Raw genomic sequence first — 19,362 nt, forward strand, 5'->3', positions numbered from 1 at the left:
ATACCAATTCCTTCATCCATTCCATCTTCTTTGTCTCTCCATTTCCTTTCCATTTTTCTCTCCATTCTCTAGTTTTAAGTTTCTGCATTTTTAAGCAAAGAGAAGAAGAGAAGAAGAAGCCATGAAGCCTCCTAGCCGTCATCATCCACCTTGTGCCGTGATAGTGAAGTCTTGCTTTAAAGATTCAAGATCAACGTCTCAAGCTCTTCATCATCCACTCCCTTCATGGTGTAATTCTATCTTTTTCCTTGTAATTTCTTTTGGTTTTCTTTGTTTAGATTTGTAGAACTATGAATTCTAGTTAACAAATAATGTTAAGGGCAAAGTTTAAAGCCCGTTTATATGTTTTGAGATAAAGTTGTGATTTCTATATGTTGATTTTTATGTTGCTTATGTGAGTTTGTTTAATTAAATTTGCATGATAGAAAACTTTTGTATTTTAATCTTATGTGGTTGCAAACACTTAGGGTTTTGATATAATTGGTGCTAGGTTTAAGAACATGAAATCGACTTTTCGTTTTGTGTAAACTTGAATCAAAGTAGTAAAGGTTTTGTGCAAAGACCGAATTTAATTAAAGAGGATTGCAATTAGGTGGACTTTTCCATACTAAGTTGTACACTTGAGTTGATAGCCTTTCTCTATGTCTAATGCGTTGAACATGTCATGATTGACTAGCTTTCTAGGGCTTGATTGCATGTTTGATAGGATTAATCTAGGTGCTTTCGCTTAGGTTAATTAGCATTGAAAAGTAAAATATGGGAAATTATTTGCTTTCGAATGTTTCACATGATCAACTCTTCTCTCATGACATTTAAAATCAACTATATGAATTGTAATTGGATTTCTTGCATATGGATGTGGTTTTGATCCACCCTTGTATATATGTTTTTACATTTTCTTTATTTTATTTATCTTAATTTTCAATTTTAAGAATCCTAAACCCCCCCCTTATTTTTGTTCACTTGTATATATTTATTCTTTATTTTATTTTTGTAAATAATACCTTTCTTTATTTGTTTCACAATGACAGGTGTACCCTCAATCCCCGGAATAGAACGATCCCTATTTACTTATACTACTAACGATATTTCAGGGTTAAATTATGCGCTTGCTTTTAGCGCATCAGTATTTTGCTGGAATGAGATCCATTTCTGTTTGGGTTTCTTGCTGGTATGGGTGGCATCCAGGAGGGAGCTATCAATAGTGGTTGTAGTGCAAGCGTCGAACTCCGGTGAGTAGTGTATGGCGGCGGCGGCTTTACTGTAGTCTCACCTAGGGTTTGCCCTAAGTGTTTTTGTGGGGCCTTGTATTGGGCTGCTAGGGTTCTGTTTTGAGCCCATGGAATTGTTTAAATTTTTGTTAGGTCGCAAGAACCAGTTGCTCTGAGGATCATTTTACTCTATTAGCTTCGGAGTTTCTAGGTTTTTGTTTGGAATATGAAATATTGATCAAAAAGAGTAAAGAGTATGCAGAACAAAGTGAAAAAATTTGTGCATCTTATTGTTTGCGTTTCGACCTGCTGATTCTTACTTTGTTGTCCAAATTTCACTGTAATTTTGATATGAAGCTTCAGAGGTCGAAGATCAAAATCATTCACCTGTGAGAACTAGCCAATCACAATACAATTCTAGTTCACACTAAGCTCCACCCAGGTTCCTTCCTCGTACGATTTCCCCTCATCTGGTCTCTAATCTGCTCGGCTTCTTCCCACAGGCCCAAATCTGCACACATGTTTGAAAGGGAAACATATGTGCTAGCATCACATGGCTCCAAATCCATAATCTTTTTAGCTGTTAACTTTCCAAGCTCTACATCTCTGTGTATCACACAAGCAGCAAGCAGTGTTCCCCATATTAAACCACTAGGTTCAATAGGCATATTGATAATGAACCTCTCAGCCTCTTTCAACCTCCCTGATCGGCCAAGAACATCAACCATACAGGCATAGTGACGATAACCAGGCCTAATTCCGTAATCAGTAGCCATTGAATTTAAGTAGAAATAAGCTTCGTCAACCAATCCGTTATGGCTACAAGCATATAAAACTGCAACAAAAGTCACTGAATCAGGTTTGATTCCTTCTTCCTTCAAAAGCTCGTAGCCTCTTAAAGCCTCTGCGCCTTTCCCATGCTGAGCATAGCTTGCAATCATAGCTGTCCAGCAAATTAAGTCAGGGTTCTCGATTTGATCAAATGATTTCTGGCAATCTTCAATGCTTCCACATTTTGAGTACATTCTCACCAGTGAGCTCCCAACAGAAACATCTGAATTCAAACCAATTTTTGTGATGTGGGCATGCATTTGAGTTCCAATACTTGGGTTATTCAAAGGTGCAATGACCCCAAGAATGGATGAAATTGTGAAGGAATCAATGGTCAAATCAGCCATTAGCATATGATGGAACAGCAAAAGTGCCTCTTCAATGCACCCATTTTGGGCATAACCTGAAACCAGTGAAGAGCATGCAACTTCATCCTTTTGAGGAAGCATATCAAACACCTTCCTTGCCAATTCTAGAGCACTGCATTTTGAGTACATGTTCACAATTGCACCACCAACAACTACATCTCTTCCAACTCCAGCACGAAGAGCATGACCATGAATTTCCTTACCAATCAGTAAGGAACGAGAAGCAGAACATGCAGTTAGAATTGCAGCTAAAGTCATCTGATCAGGTATTATTTCTTTGCATGGCATCTCTCGATATAACTGAAGGGCTTGATCTGCAAAGCCATGTTCTAAAAAACCGGCAATCATTGAAGCCCATGAAACATTGTCTTTGTCACGAATTTGCTGAAATGCCTTGTAAGATTCCTCTAGACTGTCACATTTTGAATACATTGTGGAAAGGGAACTACCAACAGAAGCGTCAAAGGCCAACCCAACTTTAAGAGTGTAGCTATGTATCTGCCTCCCTACACCTAAATAGTCTATAATACTCAAGACACTAGAAGTAGAAAACTTATCTGGTCTCACACTTTCCTGTAACATTCTCTGGAAAACTCCAATTGCGCTTTCAGGATTTTGATTCTGCGCAAAAGAAGATATCATTGCAGCCCATGTACCCAGATCCTTTAAAGTTCTTATCTCCCTGAACACCATTTCAGATACATCTACAGCTCCTATTTTTGAATACGCATTAATTAAAGCGGATCCAACTTCTGCAGCTGAATAGAGTCCAGATTTTAATATCAGTGAATGGATTTGGATTGCCTCTTCACTCATGGATGGTTTAGCACATGCAGTGAGTACGCTAGTAATAGTAAACTTATTTATTTCCTCTCCCATTCTTCTCATTTCTCTGAAAAACTTGAGGCCAGAGATAGAATCGTCCTTCCCCACAAAACCAGAAATGATGGCAGTCCAAGACACCACATTACGTGTTGGCATACGGGAGAATTCCTTGACAGCTTCATTCATCTTTCCACATTTGGAATATAAGTCTACAATGGCAGTCCCAACAAACACATCTTCTGCACCACGCTTAATTACCCACCCTTGAACCTCCCTCCCGATCCCAATTTCACCAAGTGCAGCACAGGCAGTCAAAACACTAGAAAACGTAAAGCTATTCGGCAACAAAAACCCACAACACATTTGTCGAAAAAGGTCCAGCGCAACTCCGTTCTCTCCATTTCTCACAGCCCCAGAGATAACACCGTTCCAAATCACAACATTCCAACACGAAACATCATGAAACACCCTCAAAGCATCCTCAAAGCTGCCACTTTTCGCAAACAAGTCTATCATTCCAGACCGAACATAATCACTACTAAAGAACCCATTTTTCGTTGCAAGCGAATAAACCTGCTCACCCAAACTAGAAGCTTGCAAGGCAGTGCAAGCCGAAAGAACACTCCCATAAGTAAACTCATCAGGCTCAAAACCCGAACAATGCATCCTGCAGAACACTCCCCATGAATTCTCAAACATCGAGCTCCTGTTATAACCCGAAACCATCAAATTCCAAGAGATCACATTTCTCTCAGGAATTACATCGAACAGGTGGAGTGCATCTGCCATGGAACCAGATCTACAGTAACAGCCAAGTAAAGAGTTCGCAATGGCGACATTGGATGGGAGTAAATCGATTCTGAGAAAGTGGGCATGTAAGATTCTAGTGTTTGTAATACTGCAGTGAGTTGATTTTGTGTAATCATTGAGGAATTGGAAGGGGTCAAAAAGACTGGGAATTTCGGGGTTTTCAATGGGGAAAAATGATGGGTTTTTAACGGCGGCAAGGGAGGATATGGATTTGAGAGTGGAGAGTGAGATTTTGGGATTGAGGAGAGATTTCATTCGGATTCGTGTAAGCATTTGGGATTTTGGGTAGATTATCATTTTGAAGAAAGGCGGGAAAGCAGTGTATAAACTCTCCTATCTGAATCTTGTGTGATGACGTATAATAAAGTTCTAACCATATGAATTGACAACAAGTCAAGATGGCCGAGTTGGTCTAAGGCGCCAGTTTCAGGTACTGGTCCGAAAGGGCATGGGTTCGAATCCCATTCTTGACATTTATTTTTTCAATTTTTTATTTTTATTTTTTCGTTTTTAATATTAATTTCTGAAACTGTGAAACTAACGTATATATGTGTGCGGTTTATAAGTTATAACTTCCAAGTTAGATACATATATTGACATGGATTATAACATCCATGCATTTACATTTTCTTTACTAGCCTAACTTATCATCTGTGGTTGTAACGTGCTAGCAACACCATATTATTTTATGTTGCATCTATACATCTACATCTTCTTGCTTCTAGTATCAAGACTTCCAGTTCATCCACTGGCGGATCCAAGTAGGGGCAAAAGTGGGCTGACGCGTCCACTCAAATTTTGTAGAGAATGTATATAATTAATACTTGTTGCCTTGTTTGTCAGAATCAACAAAAGTAGAAGTATAGAGAATGTCCCCACTTAATTCCTTTAACAATTATATATATAATATTTTTTCATCTATGTTTAACTACGCCCCCATAGAAAACAAAAGCTGGATCCGCCATGAGTTCATCAACAAGAATGATTTATAATTGTAAGAAAGATGTCGACCTTTGCCAAAATCCAAAGAAATATTGCTGCCCCCCTTTCACGAAAGTTTCCACACAAGATCCAAAGTTGAAATTTCAATGATATAGAAAATGCAAATTATTTCTTAGTTTCCATCTTCTTTTTGTTTGACTATTCAATACCAGCAAAGTTTCAACTTTCAAGACTTTGGATGCATTTTCTTATTAACAAATTGGAAACTATATATTAAAAAAAAGAAGTTAGAACTATATAAAGAAGCATGCTAAACATGAACTGATGAACTCAGTAACCAAGCAAAGATCTGAGAGAGATGGCAGGGAAAGAGAGTGTGATAGTACATGGGATGTGGGCAAGCCCTTACTCTAAGAGGGTTGAACTAGCCCTCAAAGTGAAGGGCATACCTTATGAATATGTGGAGGAAGATTTCAAGAACAAAACCCCAGAGCTGCTCAAGTACAACCCAGTTCACAAGAAGATCCCTGTTTTTGTTCACAATGGAAAACCTATTGCTGAGTCTCTTGTCATCCTTGAATATATTGAAGAAGTTTGGAAAGATTGTCCTCAACTTCTCCCAAATGATCCCTACGAAAAGGCTCAAGTTCGATTCTGGGTTGACTTTATCAACCAAAAGGTGAGCCTCCAAGCTAAGCTAGCTTTTGCTTCTCTATAAAGGGCACATAATATTTTGATTCTTGTCCATTAGAAAATAAGAAACTGCTATGTGTTCTGATTCATTGAGATCAGGTAGCCGGACTTTTGTTAAAACTGTCCCTGGTAGCATAATTAACATGTCACACTTTTTGGTAGCACAACATCATGAACTTGATTCTTTACTCCATTAGAAACTGATAAACATGAGTCTCAAGGCATGTTATGTTGTCAAACCTGTTGATTTGAGTTCATGAAGCATTAATAGACTCTAATTGAAGTGTGTAGTTCAAATTCATAGTCCGATAATGTAACATTTTAGATCCGATAGGAAAACTCTTATCAAAGGACTAATGTTTGAGAGTTACTATGTGCAGTTCACTGACATCATGATGACAATAATTAAAACTAAGGGAGAAGTACAAGAGAAAGCCCTGAGTCAGGTGCATGAACTAATTAAGGTGCTTGATGAAGGAATCAAGATCTTTTTCCCAGATGGGAATCCAACTTTTGAGGTTAAGAATTTGGGGCTCCTAGACATTATAGCAAGTACAGTGTTTTGCTCATTTTCAGCTACAGAAGAAGTGATTGGTGCAAAGATCATAGACCCAGAGAAGACTCCATTGCTATACTCCTGGGTGAAAGCTCTGGGCGAGCACCCTCTAGTGATGGACATAATTGTTCCTCATGAAAAGCTGGTGTCAATTCTTGGGCCTTGGAGACAGAGTTTCATCAATCCTCCTCCTTCTCAAACTTAATTAATGTTGCATCACTTGGCCTTTGCATGTTCTTGCTTTGCTTTGCTTCTGTTTCTTTTATTATAATCTGAATAGTTGGAAATAATTTATTCCTCATCAACTTCTGAATTCAATATGCAGGCTTTCGTTTCAACTACTTTGGCTTGTAATATATCAGTATATTCCATAATGTGATTGGAATATTTCAACAATTTATACTACTATTCTTAGAGCCACTTTCAGCTTCTAGCTCCATAACGAGTTGGTGCTTTATTATAGGCAAACACAGCAGGACAAACAGTTTGAGAATAATAATTGGAGTTGTTGAAGACCCTAAAGAGAGATTACTAAAATGGTTAAGAGAAGTTTCAACTTTCCTGTGTTATATATTGCAATGATCTGCTTCCATTGAAACTACAGTTTCAACTCATGTATGATGCATTTTTGTCCACAGTGAAATCGGTCACTGTCTTTAGGTTTAGATGGATAATGGAGGTAATGTAAATAGAAAAAAGAAAGTGACTTTGCTTGCAATATATATAGAATCTTAATACTGAGAACTTGTAGGAAGTTTAATACAGGGAAACTTGACCTATCCACCTTAAGCTAATAGCCAGAAATGAACTTGGCCAGAAAACTGAAAGAAAGCAGCTGGAATTCGTCGGCCTTTATTAGAACAGAAGGGTCACATAGGAAAGGGACAAGATGGCTAAGGAAATAAGAGTACTGCTAGACAGACTAAAGGAAACCTAATTCAAATTTTGGATACATGTCATCTAGCTATGACACTAGCTATGGCATCATTTAGTATCCAAATTTTGAAATCTCATATGATAAGGTCAAGCAGCACTAGATTTGAGGGCATAGTTTCTGAAAAAGTGAAGAACTGATACTAGCTTTTCATGAGGGGTTAACTCTTTCACTAAAGGCAACTCATTCAGAGATTTCAGCCAAGTAAACAAAAGTGGGTTTTTCTCTGGGTCAATAGTTGTTATACCAAGCACTTCTTCCTGAACTTTATGAGGGCCAAACTGTGAACACAATACAATGTCCAGAAGCCCCAGATTGTTGCTGCAGTCAATAGAAGGAGCCCCGTCTGGGAATAAGTCCTTGATTCCCTCTTCAAATGTCTTTAATTTCTCAAACAATTCTTTGATGGCCTTCTCTTGTACTTCTCCATCAGTTTTGCATAACAGGGACATAGTCTCAAATACCTGCACTCAAAAGTGCAGACTCAAAACGATTATTCATTTTAGCTAGAAAACTAACTTGTTTGACAAATTTAGAGGCAACTAATTAGCTCACGGATACGAAATGCATATGCAACTTACATGTTGCTGGAGAAAGCTAGCCCAGAAGCGAACTTGAGCCCTTTTGTAAGGATCCTCCTGCAGAAGCTTAGGACCAGTTTTCCATGTTTCATCAATGTATTCAAGAATAATTAGTGATTCAGCAATAGGCTTTCCATTGTGAACAAATACAGGAACCTTTTTGTGAACAAGATTGTATTTGAGGAGTGATGGACTCTTGTTCCTCAAATCTTCGTCAACAAACTCAAAGGGAATGCCTTCGGTTTTCAGCGCCAGCTCTACACTCTTAGAGAAAGGACTAGCCCACATTCCATGTAGACTCACCACATTTTCCTCTACCATCTCTCTTTTACTCCATTTTTCAGTTGATAATGACTCAACTCTTTCCAGTTTGCAGCTTTATATAGAGGTCAGGTTATCTTCTTTACTTCTTTTCTAAGTTTTTATGAAGAATTCACCTTAAAAAGGAATAAAAACAACCCACAGAAAAAAATAATAATATACCTACTGTGGTCAATGGTGATATAACTATAAAGAAAACTAAAATAAAAACAAAATTTTTTGGTCAGAATGAAAAATAATTGAACTTAATATAGTATCTGTATAGTCATCTCTTCTGTCATGCGAAAAAGATATCACCAAATAAAATGGATTGGTGATAAGGTCATTGACCAACTGATAGATCAGTTCTTTGTTCCCCAAGGAAGCCATCATCAGCCGGTTTCAGAAGATGTTACCTTATTTAACTTTTGATGAATAGAGGACATATATACAATGTAAAATCAATTCAAAGATGAAAACATGTAAATGATTCATCAATGCACTGAAACAGATAAAGAAAAAGAGAACATTAGAATATTAGAACTCTTTTTTTCTGGCAGAAGTTTAGTACAATTTTTTTTTTTTTGAGTTAAATATAATGGTTTCATTCATAGTAACACAAGCCAGAATGACACAGTACATAGTTCCCACTAGAGAGGATAGGTGCCATTACACTTGAAACAATTCTGCTCATTTTCAGAAGCCTAGCAGAATAACATAATTCTAAACTAAAAATAATAGCAGACAAAGTTCCCAGTGCCAATGCGCTCAATTGCGGTACACCAAAAAACTTTGCACCTAGATGTGTACAACCAACGATCATTCTGTAGGTAAAGTACCAAAGCTATGGTCCGTAAAAACTTAGGGAATTATTGAAAGTAAACTAAGCTACTATCATAGGATCCCGAAAAAAACGAGAAATAATATGGGCCTAGGGCACAAAACCCCAGCCCCAATCCCTAAGTCTCAAAAGCAGCCCAAAGAAACAGTGGGCTCAAAACCCAGCAGACTGGCCCAACCGGCCCCACCCCAATCCTTTGTATAGCAGCCACACGTGCACAACCCAGCGCCGTCGAAACCATGTCGCCGATCTCGAACGCCGTCAATGGAGCATCTCCAACCATCAAGAGCTCCAAACTAGAAACCAAGCAAAAACCGTCAAGGGTTCACCCAAAAACCAGATCGAAGCCACCAATAAAAGTTGGCAACACCACTTGGAAGGAAAGCAGATTGGGATCCAACCGCCTCCCATCCCAATCCATCGCCCACATCACTGAAATTGAACACCGGCCACCGTGTGTGAAAAGAAAGAGGAAACAGAACACCACTGAACCATCTGCCAAAGATTTGAGTAGCCACAGTTTCTCAGAAGCTACCGCAAGCCTTAACATTCATCACCCGTCCGGCAACGGAACAGACAGTAGGAAGGCCAGAGGCCAATCCAGCCTCTGCGCGCCACCGGAGCATGATCGAAACAAGAAGCGAAACCTCTGTGTTTAGGGGCCCGTGAAGTGCGTAGCGTCCTCCAAAAACCAAAATAAGTTTTTTAGAGTCTTACAAGATTTTAGTACAATCTTTTTGAATCATAGCATCAGATGAAAAGTGTATTACTATTGATTTGATTCTTTAGGACCAAGAAAAGTGTAACCATTTGACTAGGGCGCCGCCCTCTTGAAAATTTGAAAAGCATTCTTAATTTTTCTAGATAAACTTGTCAAAACATGTTAATGGCAGCAAACATAACCAACAGTTGGAGCATTTCACATGCGCCTAAAGGGTTTATCTTGGGCCTAGAAAGCGTTTGGGTTCTCCTTGACAAAGTAAAAAAAAAAAGAACCAACATTCAAGCAAAAACTCAGGGAAAGATGGCAAAGGAAAACATATTATAAATTATAACTATCTTTCTACACAAGCTAACATGTAGATGAGTTTCTGTAAAAATCATCCCTATATCGTCGATCTTACAATAGCTTGCTTAACCTAAAAGCCTACATTACTGGTTTTTTTTTTTTTTTCAAGTGTAGCTGTCATATCTTTGACTATTTACTGGAAGCTCACACCAAATTACCGAGTATAGTCACAAGGTGCATAATAAACCTATAGAGAGATACTCATTGGTATACTTTTCTCTTCTGCTGATGAATTTGTAGAAGTTATACTAACGCAGTCGGAAAGATCACCTAAGGTTTACAAGCAATAAACCTAAAATAAAGGTTTTGGAGTCCACCAGAGATAAAAGAGATAAGAAAAGAAACCCTAAACCCCACGGGTAAAAATTGAGATTTATCATGTAAGGTTTACCTGCAGGCTTAAGGTTGCTTATCTATGAGAAAAGAAACCCTAAAGCCCACAGGTAAAAATAAAACAAACCCAAAACAAACTAGGAAACCGAAAATTCTAAAAAACAGTAAATTGCAGTTTTAAGGCCCTAAACGACCCCGAAAGCCCGAAAAAGTCCACACATCGTGCCATACCAACGAGTTTTGTTCCTAGCGCGATTCCCTTTCCTGAAAGGTATGGCACGATCAAATCGGACACCGAATGCGAAAGTTGCAATAGTAACTTGAGTTTTCCTCCTTTTGCATGATCGAACTGTTATTCAATTAGGACTGCCATTCGCTCTACATCATATACACTCTTTTCTCCTATTTCTTCTTCTGCAAAATGTGCTACTCCCCATAGTGAGATTCATCCCGGTGGTGAAACATATATAGTTCCCCGTCATCATGCTTCACAAATGCACCAGCACAAATTATTGTAGTCAGGAACTGAGTAATATAACTAGCTCAAGATTGCATAGGCAATACAATAAGCAGATACTGCTTTCTCATAAGAGAATTTAAATATCACATTAAGTAATTAACTATGAATGGATATATTATCATTTTATCCTTGCAGCGAAAATTTGTACAAGTACGTACGTACAGAGCAACATACTAGATTTGCTATCACCTGAGAAACCTAGCTTGTCTGCTGCCCTGCCTACCTGTATATCTACATCTTCTTGCTTCTAGTATTAAAAACTTAAAAGTGTAATTAGATATACAAACTTCCTAGGAATAATTGTAAGAATGATGTCCTTTGCTAAAATCCAAAAAAATATTGATGCCCTTTCACAAAATTATCCATATAACATCCCGAGCTGAATTTTCATTGATCTAAAAAATGCCAATCATTTCTTAGCACTCATCGTCTCTTTCTTTTTTTCTTTTTTTTTTCACTCATTCAGTGTCAGTAAAGTTCCAACTTTCAAAACTTCAAATGCATTTTCTTATTAACAAGTCGGAAACTATAGTTTACAAAAGAATGGAAACTATATAAAGAAGCATGCTGGACATGAACTGATGAACTCAGTAACCAAGCAAAGATCTGAGAGAGATGACAGGGAAAGACAGTGTGATATTACATGGGATGTGGGCAAGCCCTTACTCTACGAGGGTGGAACTAGCCCTCAAAGTGAAGGGCATATCCTATGAATATGTGGAAGAAGATTTCAAGAACAAAACCCCAGAGCTGCTCAAGTACAACCCAGTTCACAAGAAGATCCCTGTTCTTGTTCACAATGGAAAACCTGTTGCTGAGTCTGTTGTCATCCTTGAATATATTGAAGAAGTTTGGAAAGATGGTCCTCAACTTCTCCCACATGATCCCCACGAAAAGGCTCAAGTTCGATTCTGGGTCCATTTTATCAACACAAAGGTGAGCCGCTCCATGTTTAGCTAGCTTCTTTTCCTCTATCATTAAGGGCATTATTTACTTCATTCTTGAATAATAAGAAAATGCTATGTGTTAAACTATATATATATAAGGCTCATTGAGATTATATGGATCATTGAGATCAGGTAGCATCATAACAAGCAGTCACACTTTTTGGTATGCTTTTGCCCATTAAAAACTGATAAAGAAGGTAGTTGCTTCACTCGCTTGGCATGTTATGTTGTCAAACTTATTAATTTGAGTTATCAATCAAGTAATAGACATTTATTGAAGTGTGTGGTTCAAATTCATAGTCCGATAACGTAACATTATAGATCCGACAGGAAAAACTCTTATCTAAGCACTAACGTATGAGAATTACCATATGCAGTACACTGAAATCATGACGACAGTAATTATAACTGAGGGAGAAGTACAAGAGAAAGCCCTCAGTCAGGTGTATGAACTAATGAAGTTACTTGATGAAGGAATCAAGACCTTTTTCCCAGATGGGAATCCAACTTTTGAGGCTAGGAATTTAGGGCTCCTAGACATTGTAGGAAGTTCAGTGTTTTGTGCATTTTCAGCTGTAGAAGAATTGATTGTTGTAAAGATCATAGACCCAGAGAAGACTCCAGTGCTATTCTCTTGGATAACAGCTCTGAGAGAGCAACCTATAGTGATGGAGACAATTGCTCCTCCTGAAAAGCTGGTGTCACTTATTCTTAGGCCTTGGAGACAGGGTTTCATCAATCCTCATCTTTCTCAATCTTAATTGATGCTGCATCGCTTAATTGTGGCCTAGCTAGATTGATAGCTGCTTGCTCTTTCCATGCATGGTTTTGTAGAAAAATAAGTGACGATGACAGGTCTGGCTTGGTTAACCTTTCCGGGTTTTTGCCAAGGCTCTCGCTATCTGTGTCTAGAGGTTGCTGTATTGTGCTTGCAATAATGCCACTAGACACATTGTATGCCAAGGCTCTCCCAATCTGTGACTAGAGGTTGCTGGAATTGTGCTTGTAATAATGCCACTACGCACATTGTATGATTGTATCTGTAACAAGACGAGGCAGACTTAATTCTTGAAAAGATGAATGAAGATATAGTATGTATTCATTGGAATGATAATGTGAACAAAGAAACTTGATGGATCAAATTTAACAAAAGGTTGACAACAAATATTGTTCCAACAATTATTGCTTCAAATGCCAAGAAAATACTAGTTGGTTTTTCTCTGAGTCTATATGATGTAGGACGAGAATGTGCCTAATTTAGTCGAAAAACCATAAAAGCAAAGAAGCGGCATAGAATCAAGAAGAGTGATTGGAAAAGAAATTTTGCTGCTGCCGCTGTTTCTTACTGTTGCTATTTTGCTGTTGCTGTTGTGGTTTTGCTACTGCTGCTGCTGTGTTATTGCTGCTGCTATTTTGCTGTTGCTGTTTTACTGCTGCTGCTGCTGTTCCAACACGCCTGCTCCAACGAGTGCGTGTTCTCAAGCCCCAAATCATCAAGTAAGTTTTTGTGATTAAAGTTCCTACTTTCTTGTCTTTTAAATTTCTTTATTTGCTTCAGGATTTGCAATATACGAACATGGGTTCGATTATTTAATAAGCGGAATTGTGGGGATTCACGCTAAATGAACTAAGAGTTTTTGTAATCAATGAACTAAGAGTGTTCATAATATTCGAACTAAGAGCGTTCATAATCAATGAACTAAGAGTATTCATAATATTTGGACTAAGAGTGTCCACAAGCATCAAATTGTGACCATATTAAACATCATTGTTTGGTCTAATCCAAATATTCTTGGAAATTGATTTCTTGGTAGCATAGCTCGGAAATCTTATTATTTTAGTTTTCATGGAAGTTTAGATCTGAAACTAATATACCTTCTCTTCTAATTTTCAGGATGTCTAATGAACCAAGACTCGACTTTCCCATGCTTGACTCAACAGGCTCGGATTACCATAGTTGGGTAACTGATGTTGAGAACCACCTCACTTCAAAGGGAATATTACCCATAAGCTAGGCACTTAACCCTGATCTTGTGTTCGTACGAACACCTACAAAGCATGCTTAAGTAGTTATCTTGACGTGACGTCATATGGACAAATCACTCAGATTGGAGTACATGTCGTTCAAAGATGCAAGAGAGCTATGGGTAGCTCTAGAAGTGCGCTTTGGCAATGTCAAAGATTCCCTTCTCCCTGACTTGAATGTTCAATGGAACAATCTGCGCTTCACCGACTTCAAGTCCGTTGAATATAATTCAGAAACTCTTCGTCTACAATCCATGTTGAGATTTTGTGGACAACCCATCATAGAGCAAGAGCTAATTGAGAAAACTCTCTCCACATTCCCCGTTTCAGCAATTTTGGTCTTAAAGTAATATCGTACTGAGGTCAATGCTGGACGGATCACGAGGTTTCATAAGCTTATCAATGTTATGTCTGTAGCTGAGAAACATGATAAGATACTCGTGAAGAATTATAATTCAAGGCCCATTGGAACTAAGAGCGTTCATGAGGTGAATTATAATGCACCCAAAGAAGGGCGTAAGGAGTGGAACCCTAAGAATAAGGGACATGAGGGACGTATGGGTCCATATAACCGCCTTAACAAGGAAGGAAACCACAAATTTGGTGCGGATATACGTGGTGGCAATGCCACACGTGGGAGAGGTGGACATGGCAACATCGGCAGTGGTGGGGGCGTCATGGGCCGTGGTGGTGGCGCTAACCCTCCTAGGGAGCGTCCACAACCTGCACCTCAATTGAAGGAGGCAACCACCATGACGTGTGTCATCGATGTGGATCAAGTGAGCACTGGTTCAAGCAATGCAAGGCAAGCGCCCAACTAGCTACACGCTATAAGGAGTATAGAGACCTGAGGGATCATGAGGTTTACCTTGCAGAAGGAGAAGATGGCGAAGATGTCAATCTCACCATAGAGGACTTCAAAGCTAGAAATAAAGTGCACAAGGATGCCGCAGATTTTGATTAGAATAGTCCTTTTTATTTTCCAAGAATTATGTAATGGCAATATGTCTTAGTCAATAAATGACAATTTTATTAACTCTCTCTCATGTGGCGCATCCAATGAAGTATGATGTGTAGGGAAGTAATTGAGATTAGTGGTACTTACGAAAAGCCTCGCTCCACCAACATCTCTCTCTACTTCCCTGGTCATATTTGATTGGAGTTACTAAACGGATTGAGTGACTACGATTTGTCTAAGTTTGATTTTTTTTATTTTGGATTAGACTTTGGAAACTTTGATGTAATCATTGGCTATTTTTATTAATAAAGTATCATATTATTATTCAATGTCATGGACATGTTTTAATTTCGAACTTTATTATTTTTCAGTATGTTTCCCAGAGAGTTGGAATGCCTTGTTGATAGTGGCACCACACATACTATATTGCGACATAGGCAACTATTTCTATGGATAACGCCTAGTCAATCTTCAGTGACTACGATGGCTGGACCATCACAATTGATTCATGGTTGAGGACCATCACAATTGATTCATGGTTGAGGACCAGCTCAATTTATGTTACCAAATAGCACAAGTATTAATGTCACCGAAATTCTATATGCTCCTAGGGATGGAAGAACCCTATTGAGTTTTAAAGATATAAGAGCCAATGGTTTTCATGTGGAAACACACTGTGAGAATGGACAAAAATTCCTTTGCATCACCTCTAATGACTACGGACATAAATGAGTATTAGAGAAACTTATGTGTCACTCTAGTAGGTTGTATGCAACCACTATTCGAGTCATTAAATCCAACCATATCATGAGAGATGACTTATGGGATTCTGACACATATAGGCTTTGGCACGACCGTTTGGGACATCCATGTCGTGATATGATTATCCGTATATTTAAGACTTCACACGGATAACCATTCTTCAAAATGAAGAGAAGTACAAACCGAAAATTAGTCCAAGAAGCAACACTTGCGCCACAAGGCGCCATGAGTGTGCATGACTGGCCACAAAGGGTCGGCACCGTCTACCTCCTATGGCAACAGCGTGGTTCTGACGCCATGCCTCCCTCCTTGACTCCTTCTTCTACTTCTAAAATCAAATGTGATTTTGTGGCTCAACCGAATTCTTCCTTGGTTGCTTCTAAAGCCCATCATTTATTTTGCAAAGTCTGCTATTTAGCAAAGTTAGGATCGATACCATCCTATGCAAAGGACACCAAAGAAAATATCTCATTCTTACAAAGAATCTAAGGTGATATTTGTGGACCTATTCAACCATCGTGCGGACCATTTAAACATTTTATGGTGTTGGTTGATGCTTCAACACGCCAGTCACATGTCAGGCTTTTGTCCACAAGAAATGCTGCATTTGATAAACTCCTAGCACGAATCATTAAATTACGGGCTCACCACCATGATCATCCTATTAAGTCAATACGTCTTGACAATGCTGCGGAGTTTACATAAATTTTTTTTTATGATTATTGCATATCCATTGAGATTGAGGTTGAACATCATGTTCCTCATGTTCACACCCAAAACGGCCTCGTAGAAGCAGCCATTAAAAGACTTCAAATGGTTGCTAGAGCATTAGTTATGCACACCAATCTCCCTGTTTCTGCTTGGGGTTATGCAATATTGCATGCAGCCGTGCTTATTCGTCTGAGGCCTACTGCCACTCATCTCTTTTCTGCGTCCCAGATGGTTACTGGATATGAGCCTGATGTCTCAGACTTAAGCATATTTGGGTGTGCAGTTTATGTGCCAATTGCGCCGCCACATCGCACCAAAATGGGACCACAGAGACGATTAGACATTTATGTTGGATATGACTCTCCAACGATCATCCGCTATTTAGAACCCTTGACAAGCGATCTCTTTACCGCTAGATTTGTGGATTGTCACTTTGATGAGACAATCTTCATGTCGTTAGGGGGAGATAAGAACACTAATGTTCAACAGGAACGATAAGAATTGTCGTGGTCTGTCCCCACTTTGTCTCAGCTTGATTCTCGAACCGCACAGTCCGAAATTGAAGTGCGGAGAATACTCGATCTTCAGAACATAGCAGATTCGATGCCTGATGTGTTTTTTGATATCGCTAAAGTGACGAGATCACATATACCTGCTGCAAACGTGCCTACAATGATTGATATCCCCAAAAGTGGAGGATATGGCGCCGCCATCCCTAGTGGAGATGGAATTGTGGCTAAGGCCAGCCTTCCTACAAGAAAACGAGGGAGGCCCAAAGGTTTGATGGATTCTCGCCTAAGAAAGAAAGAGAGTTTGGCACAAAAAGATCCATTAATCATCGATATAGATAATCCGTCTCATGAAGATATTCCGGATTATGTTTATGTCCAAGAGACATCATTGGGGGACGCTCCGATGTCAGAACCAATTCCAGAGCATAGAGATGACAGGACCCGACCCAAGTTTCACCCCGAAATCCAGATACGAGCCTGTGGGGCCCACTTCAAGTGAAATCCTACCGAAAAATCGGCAGAACCTCCCCTAAAATAGGGTACCCAAAAGTTCACAAAACCTGGACATGATTAATATTAAGCTCCTACTCACATGCACAATCCAATATTTACATTCTACGTGTAAGTTACATTCAGGAAGTACGAATTCCACCTTAACTTCAATACGATAACAGATTCTCAAGCATTAGCATTCTCCAAAATAGAAGGTTATCAGAGCAGTGTTACATAACTAAGCCGATATCATACAAGGTAGGTTAAGTATTAACCTACAGTCAAAACGGAAGTGTTGATTCCTATGCCTCAAGTTTCTGGATGCGATCTCGGCCAATCTGAAATCTAGGCATTTGAAACCAAAGGGCCAAAGGGAAAACATTTAAAAACCGTTAGAGTGAGTGGACAAAACTGAAACAAGTTATGAAACAATTAATTGAATGCTTCCCCAATTCTCTTGTTAACAAAACCGACATGCAGCAAGATTTCACAACGTTTCCAACTCAATCCTCTTTTTTTTGAAAATATCCTTTTTAAGAATCCTCGTTTGATGACTAGAGAGGACTGCTATCTAGTTATCTCATGTCATTTGGAGGGGACTGCCGCCCTGATGAAGCATCGGAAGGGACTGCCGACCGGATTTAGGAGGCGGTGGTTAGGAGGGATTGCCGACTAACCACAAGTAGTTAGAAGGGACTGCCAACTAACTACCTCATGTCACCTAGAAAGTACTGCCGACCAGGTGACTTACCGGAATGGACTGCCGACCGGGACGTAGTTTGGAAGGGACTGCCGACCGGGACGTAGTCTGGAAGGGACTGCCGACCAGACTATTACCTAGAAGGGACTACCAACTAGGTACGCATGCGCCGAACATAGCCTCCTTGCCAACTCCTTTTTTTAAATCCATTTCTTTCCATGAAACCACATTTACTCAAATAGTATTCCATTAAAAACTTAATACCATGTTGCATGCATTATTTAAATAAAATAAAAGTCCACTCACAGGTGAGTCTTGCAGCTAATCCTGCTGCCTGCCCGTGTCCTCCTCGCTCGAGGGATCAATACGTCCTGTAGCAAACGGACAGGATAAAATTAACCTCGATAAGAAATTAATCTAAGAGTCAAAGCTTAATCCTTTGGAAATTAATACTCATTACTCAAAATAAATTTCCTCTAACAACCAATTCTTCAATTTAGGATTGAACTCTTGAATTTCGGAATTCCTTACAATTTCAATGCTCTCAAAACTCTAATCTTCACAAGGATCGTTCTGATAACTTAACCAATTTTATTCCAATTTCTTAACCAAAACTAACCACCAAATTATAAAATAGGACTAAATATTGTTTAGTCCTTGAGCTTTTGACTATAAAACACTTCAGTTCCTGACCTTCTAATTTCACACGTTTAGTCCCTGTACTTCAAAATTTCAGACCAATAGGTCCTTGCCATCTAAAAGTCACGGTGAAATGTCTATTATACCCTCAGTTTTTTTTAATTAATCTATTCCTTTCTCTTTTTTTTATTTATTCTTTTTTCTTTTTTTTATTCTTTTTTTTTTCAAACAAATAGCAAGAAAGAAAGGGGAAAAAATTTCCTTTTCCAAAAAAAAAAAAATTAATTAATTTTTTTAAAAAAAATGAGGGCATAATAGACATTTCGCCGTGAATTTTAGATGGCAAATACCTATTGGTCTGAAATTTTGAAGTACAGGGACTAAACGTGTGAAATTAGAAGGTCATGGACTGAAGTGTTTTATAGTCAAAAGCTCAAGGACTAAACAATATTTAGCCCTATAAAATAATTCTCTTTCCAAAATCTCCAAATTCGCTCTCAATTTTTCCTTTTCAAATCACAATCTCCTCTCTAATTTCCCAACAAAATAATTCAACAATAGCCTTTTACCAAGAGATTTAACCCATAACATTTGTAAACCATAATAATCAAACAACCATATTCAACATCAAATTCCTAAGAAATCTCAATACCCAACAATCTCAAGTCTAACACAAAACTCAAAGATTAAATCCAATTTCGGTCAACCTATTTAGCTCAAATCATCTCCACAACACACCCAACAATTTCTATACCGGCAACAACAACCAATATCAAGCAGAAATGGCCGGAAAAATTAAACA

The 19,362-nt window shown here is 38.6% G+C and overlaps 4 protein-coding genes and 1 non-coding gene across 5 annotated transcripts; 3 read left to right on the forward strand and 2 right to left on the reverse strand.

Annotated features, from left to right (window-relative positions):
* Window positions 1–1,496: 1,496 nt before the first annotated feature.
* Window positions 1,497–4,356, reverse strand: LOC112180025 (pentatricopeptide repeat-containing protein At1g74600, chloroplastic). The gene has a single exon (XM_024318517.2). The coding sequence runs from the start codon at window positions 4,340–4,342 to the stop codon at window positions 1,634–1,636; it is 2,709 nt and encodes a 902-aa protein (XP_024174285.2). The 5' UTR covers window positions 4,343–4,356; the 3' UTR covers window positions 1,497–1,633.
* Window positions 4,357–4,437: 81 nt separating this feature from the next.
* Window positions 4,438–4,518, forward strand: TRNAL-CAG. The gene has a single exon. It is a non-coding gene; the product is annotated as a tRNA-Leu (tRNA).
* A 766-nt stretch (window positions 4,519–5,284) lies between these two features.
* LOC112175368 (glutathione S-transferase U9) lies at window positions 5,285–6,667 on the forward strand. Its single transcript, XM_024313038.2, has 2 exons — window positions 5,285–5,666; window positions 6,061–6,667. The coding sequence occupies exons 1-2, from the start codon at window positions 5,346–5,348 to the stop codon at window positions 6,439–6,441; spliced, it is 702 nt and encodes a 233-aa protein (XP_024168806.1). The 5' UTR covers window positions 5,285–5,345; the 3' UTR covers window positions 6,442–6,667.
* A 228-nt stretch (window positions 6,668–6,895) lies between these two features.
* LOC112175369 (glutathione S-transferase U9) lies at window positions 6,896–8,110 on the reverse strand. The gene is made up of 2 exons (XM_024313040.2): window positions 7,752–8,110; window positions 6,896–7,634 (listed from the first exon to the last, which is right to left on the reverse strand). Exons 1-2 carry the CDS (start codon window positions 8,070–8,072, stop codon window positions 7,260–7,262), a joined length of 696 nt encoding a protein of 231 aa, XP_024168808.1. The 5' UTR covers window positions 8,073–8,110; the 3' UTR covers window positions 6,896–7,259.
* A 3,319-nt stretch (window positions 8,111–11,429) lies between these two features.
* LOC112176366 (glutathione S-transferase U9) lies at window positions 11,430–12,522 on the forward strand. Its single transcript, XM_024314241.1, has 2 exons — window positions 11,430–11,750; window positions 12,139–12,522. Exons 1-2 carry the CDS (start codon window positions 11,430–11,432, stop codon window positions 12,520–12,522), a joined length of 705 nt encoding a protein of 234 aa, XP_024170009.1.
* The last annotated feature ends 6,840 nt before the right edge of the window (window positions 12,523–19,362 follow it).

The sequence above is a fragment of the Rosa chinensis genome, chromosome 7, assembly GCF_002994745.2.
Source record: "Rosa chinensis cultivar Old Blush chromosome 7, RchiOBHm-V2, whole genome shotgun sequence".
Lineage (NCBI taxonomy): Eukaryota > Viridiplantae > Streptophyta > Magnoliopsida > Rosales > Rosaceae > Rosa > Rosa chinensis.

What these genes read in the sequence shown, in the direction of transcription:
- LOC112176366 (XM_024314241.1), top strand. Translation starts at nt 11,430, where the DNA reads ATGACAGGGAAAGACAGTGTGATATTACATGGGATGTGGGCAAGCCCT. An exon ending in TCCATTTTATCAACACAAAG is followed by an intron (nt 11,751 to 12,138) that starts GTGAGCCGCTCC and finishes TACCATATGCAG; the next exon opens with TACACTGAAATCATGACGAC.
- LOC112175369 (XM_024313040.2), bottom strand. Translation starts at nt 8,072, where the DNA reads ATGGTAGAGGAAAATGTGGTGAGTCTACATGGAATGTGGGCTAGTCCT. An exon ending in CTAGCTTTCTCCAGCAACAT is followed by an intron (nt 7,635 to 7,751) that starts GTAAGTTGCATA and finishes TTTTGAGTGCAG; the next exon opens with GTATTTGAGACTATGTCCCT.
- LOC112180025 (XM_024318517.2), bottom strand. Translation starts at nt 4,342, where the DNA reads ATGATAATCTACCCAAAATCCCAAATGCTTACACGAATCCGAATGAAA.
- LOC112175368 (XM_024313038.2), top strand. Translation starts at nt 5,346, where the DNA reads ATGGCAGGGAAAGAGAGTGTGATAGTACATGGGATGTGGGCAAGCCCT. An exon ending in TTGACTTTATCAACCAAAAG is followed by an intron (nt 5,667 to 6,060) that starts GTGAGCCTCCAA and finishes TACTATGTGCAG; the next exon opens with TTCACTGACATCATGATGAC.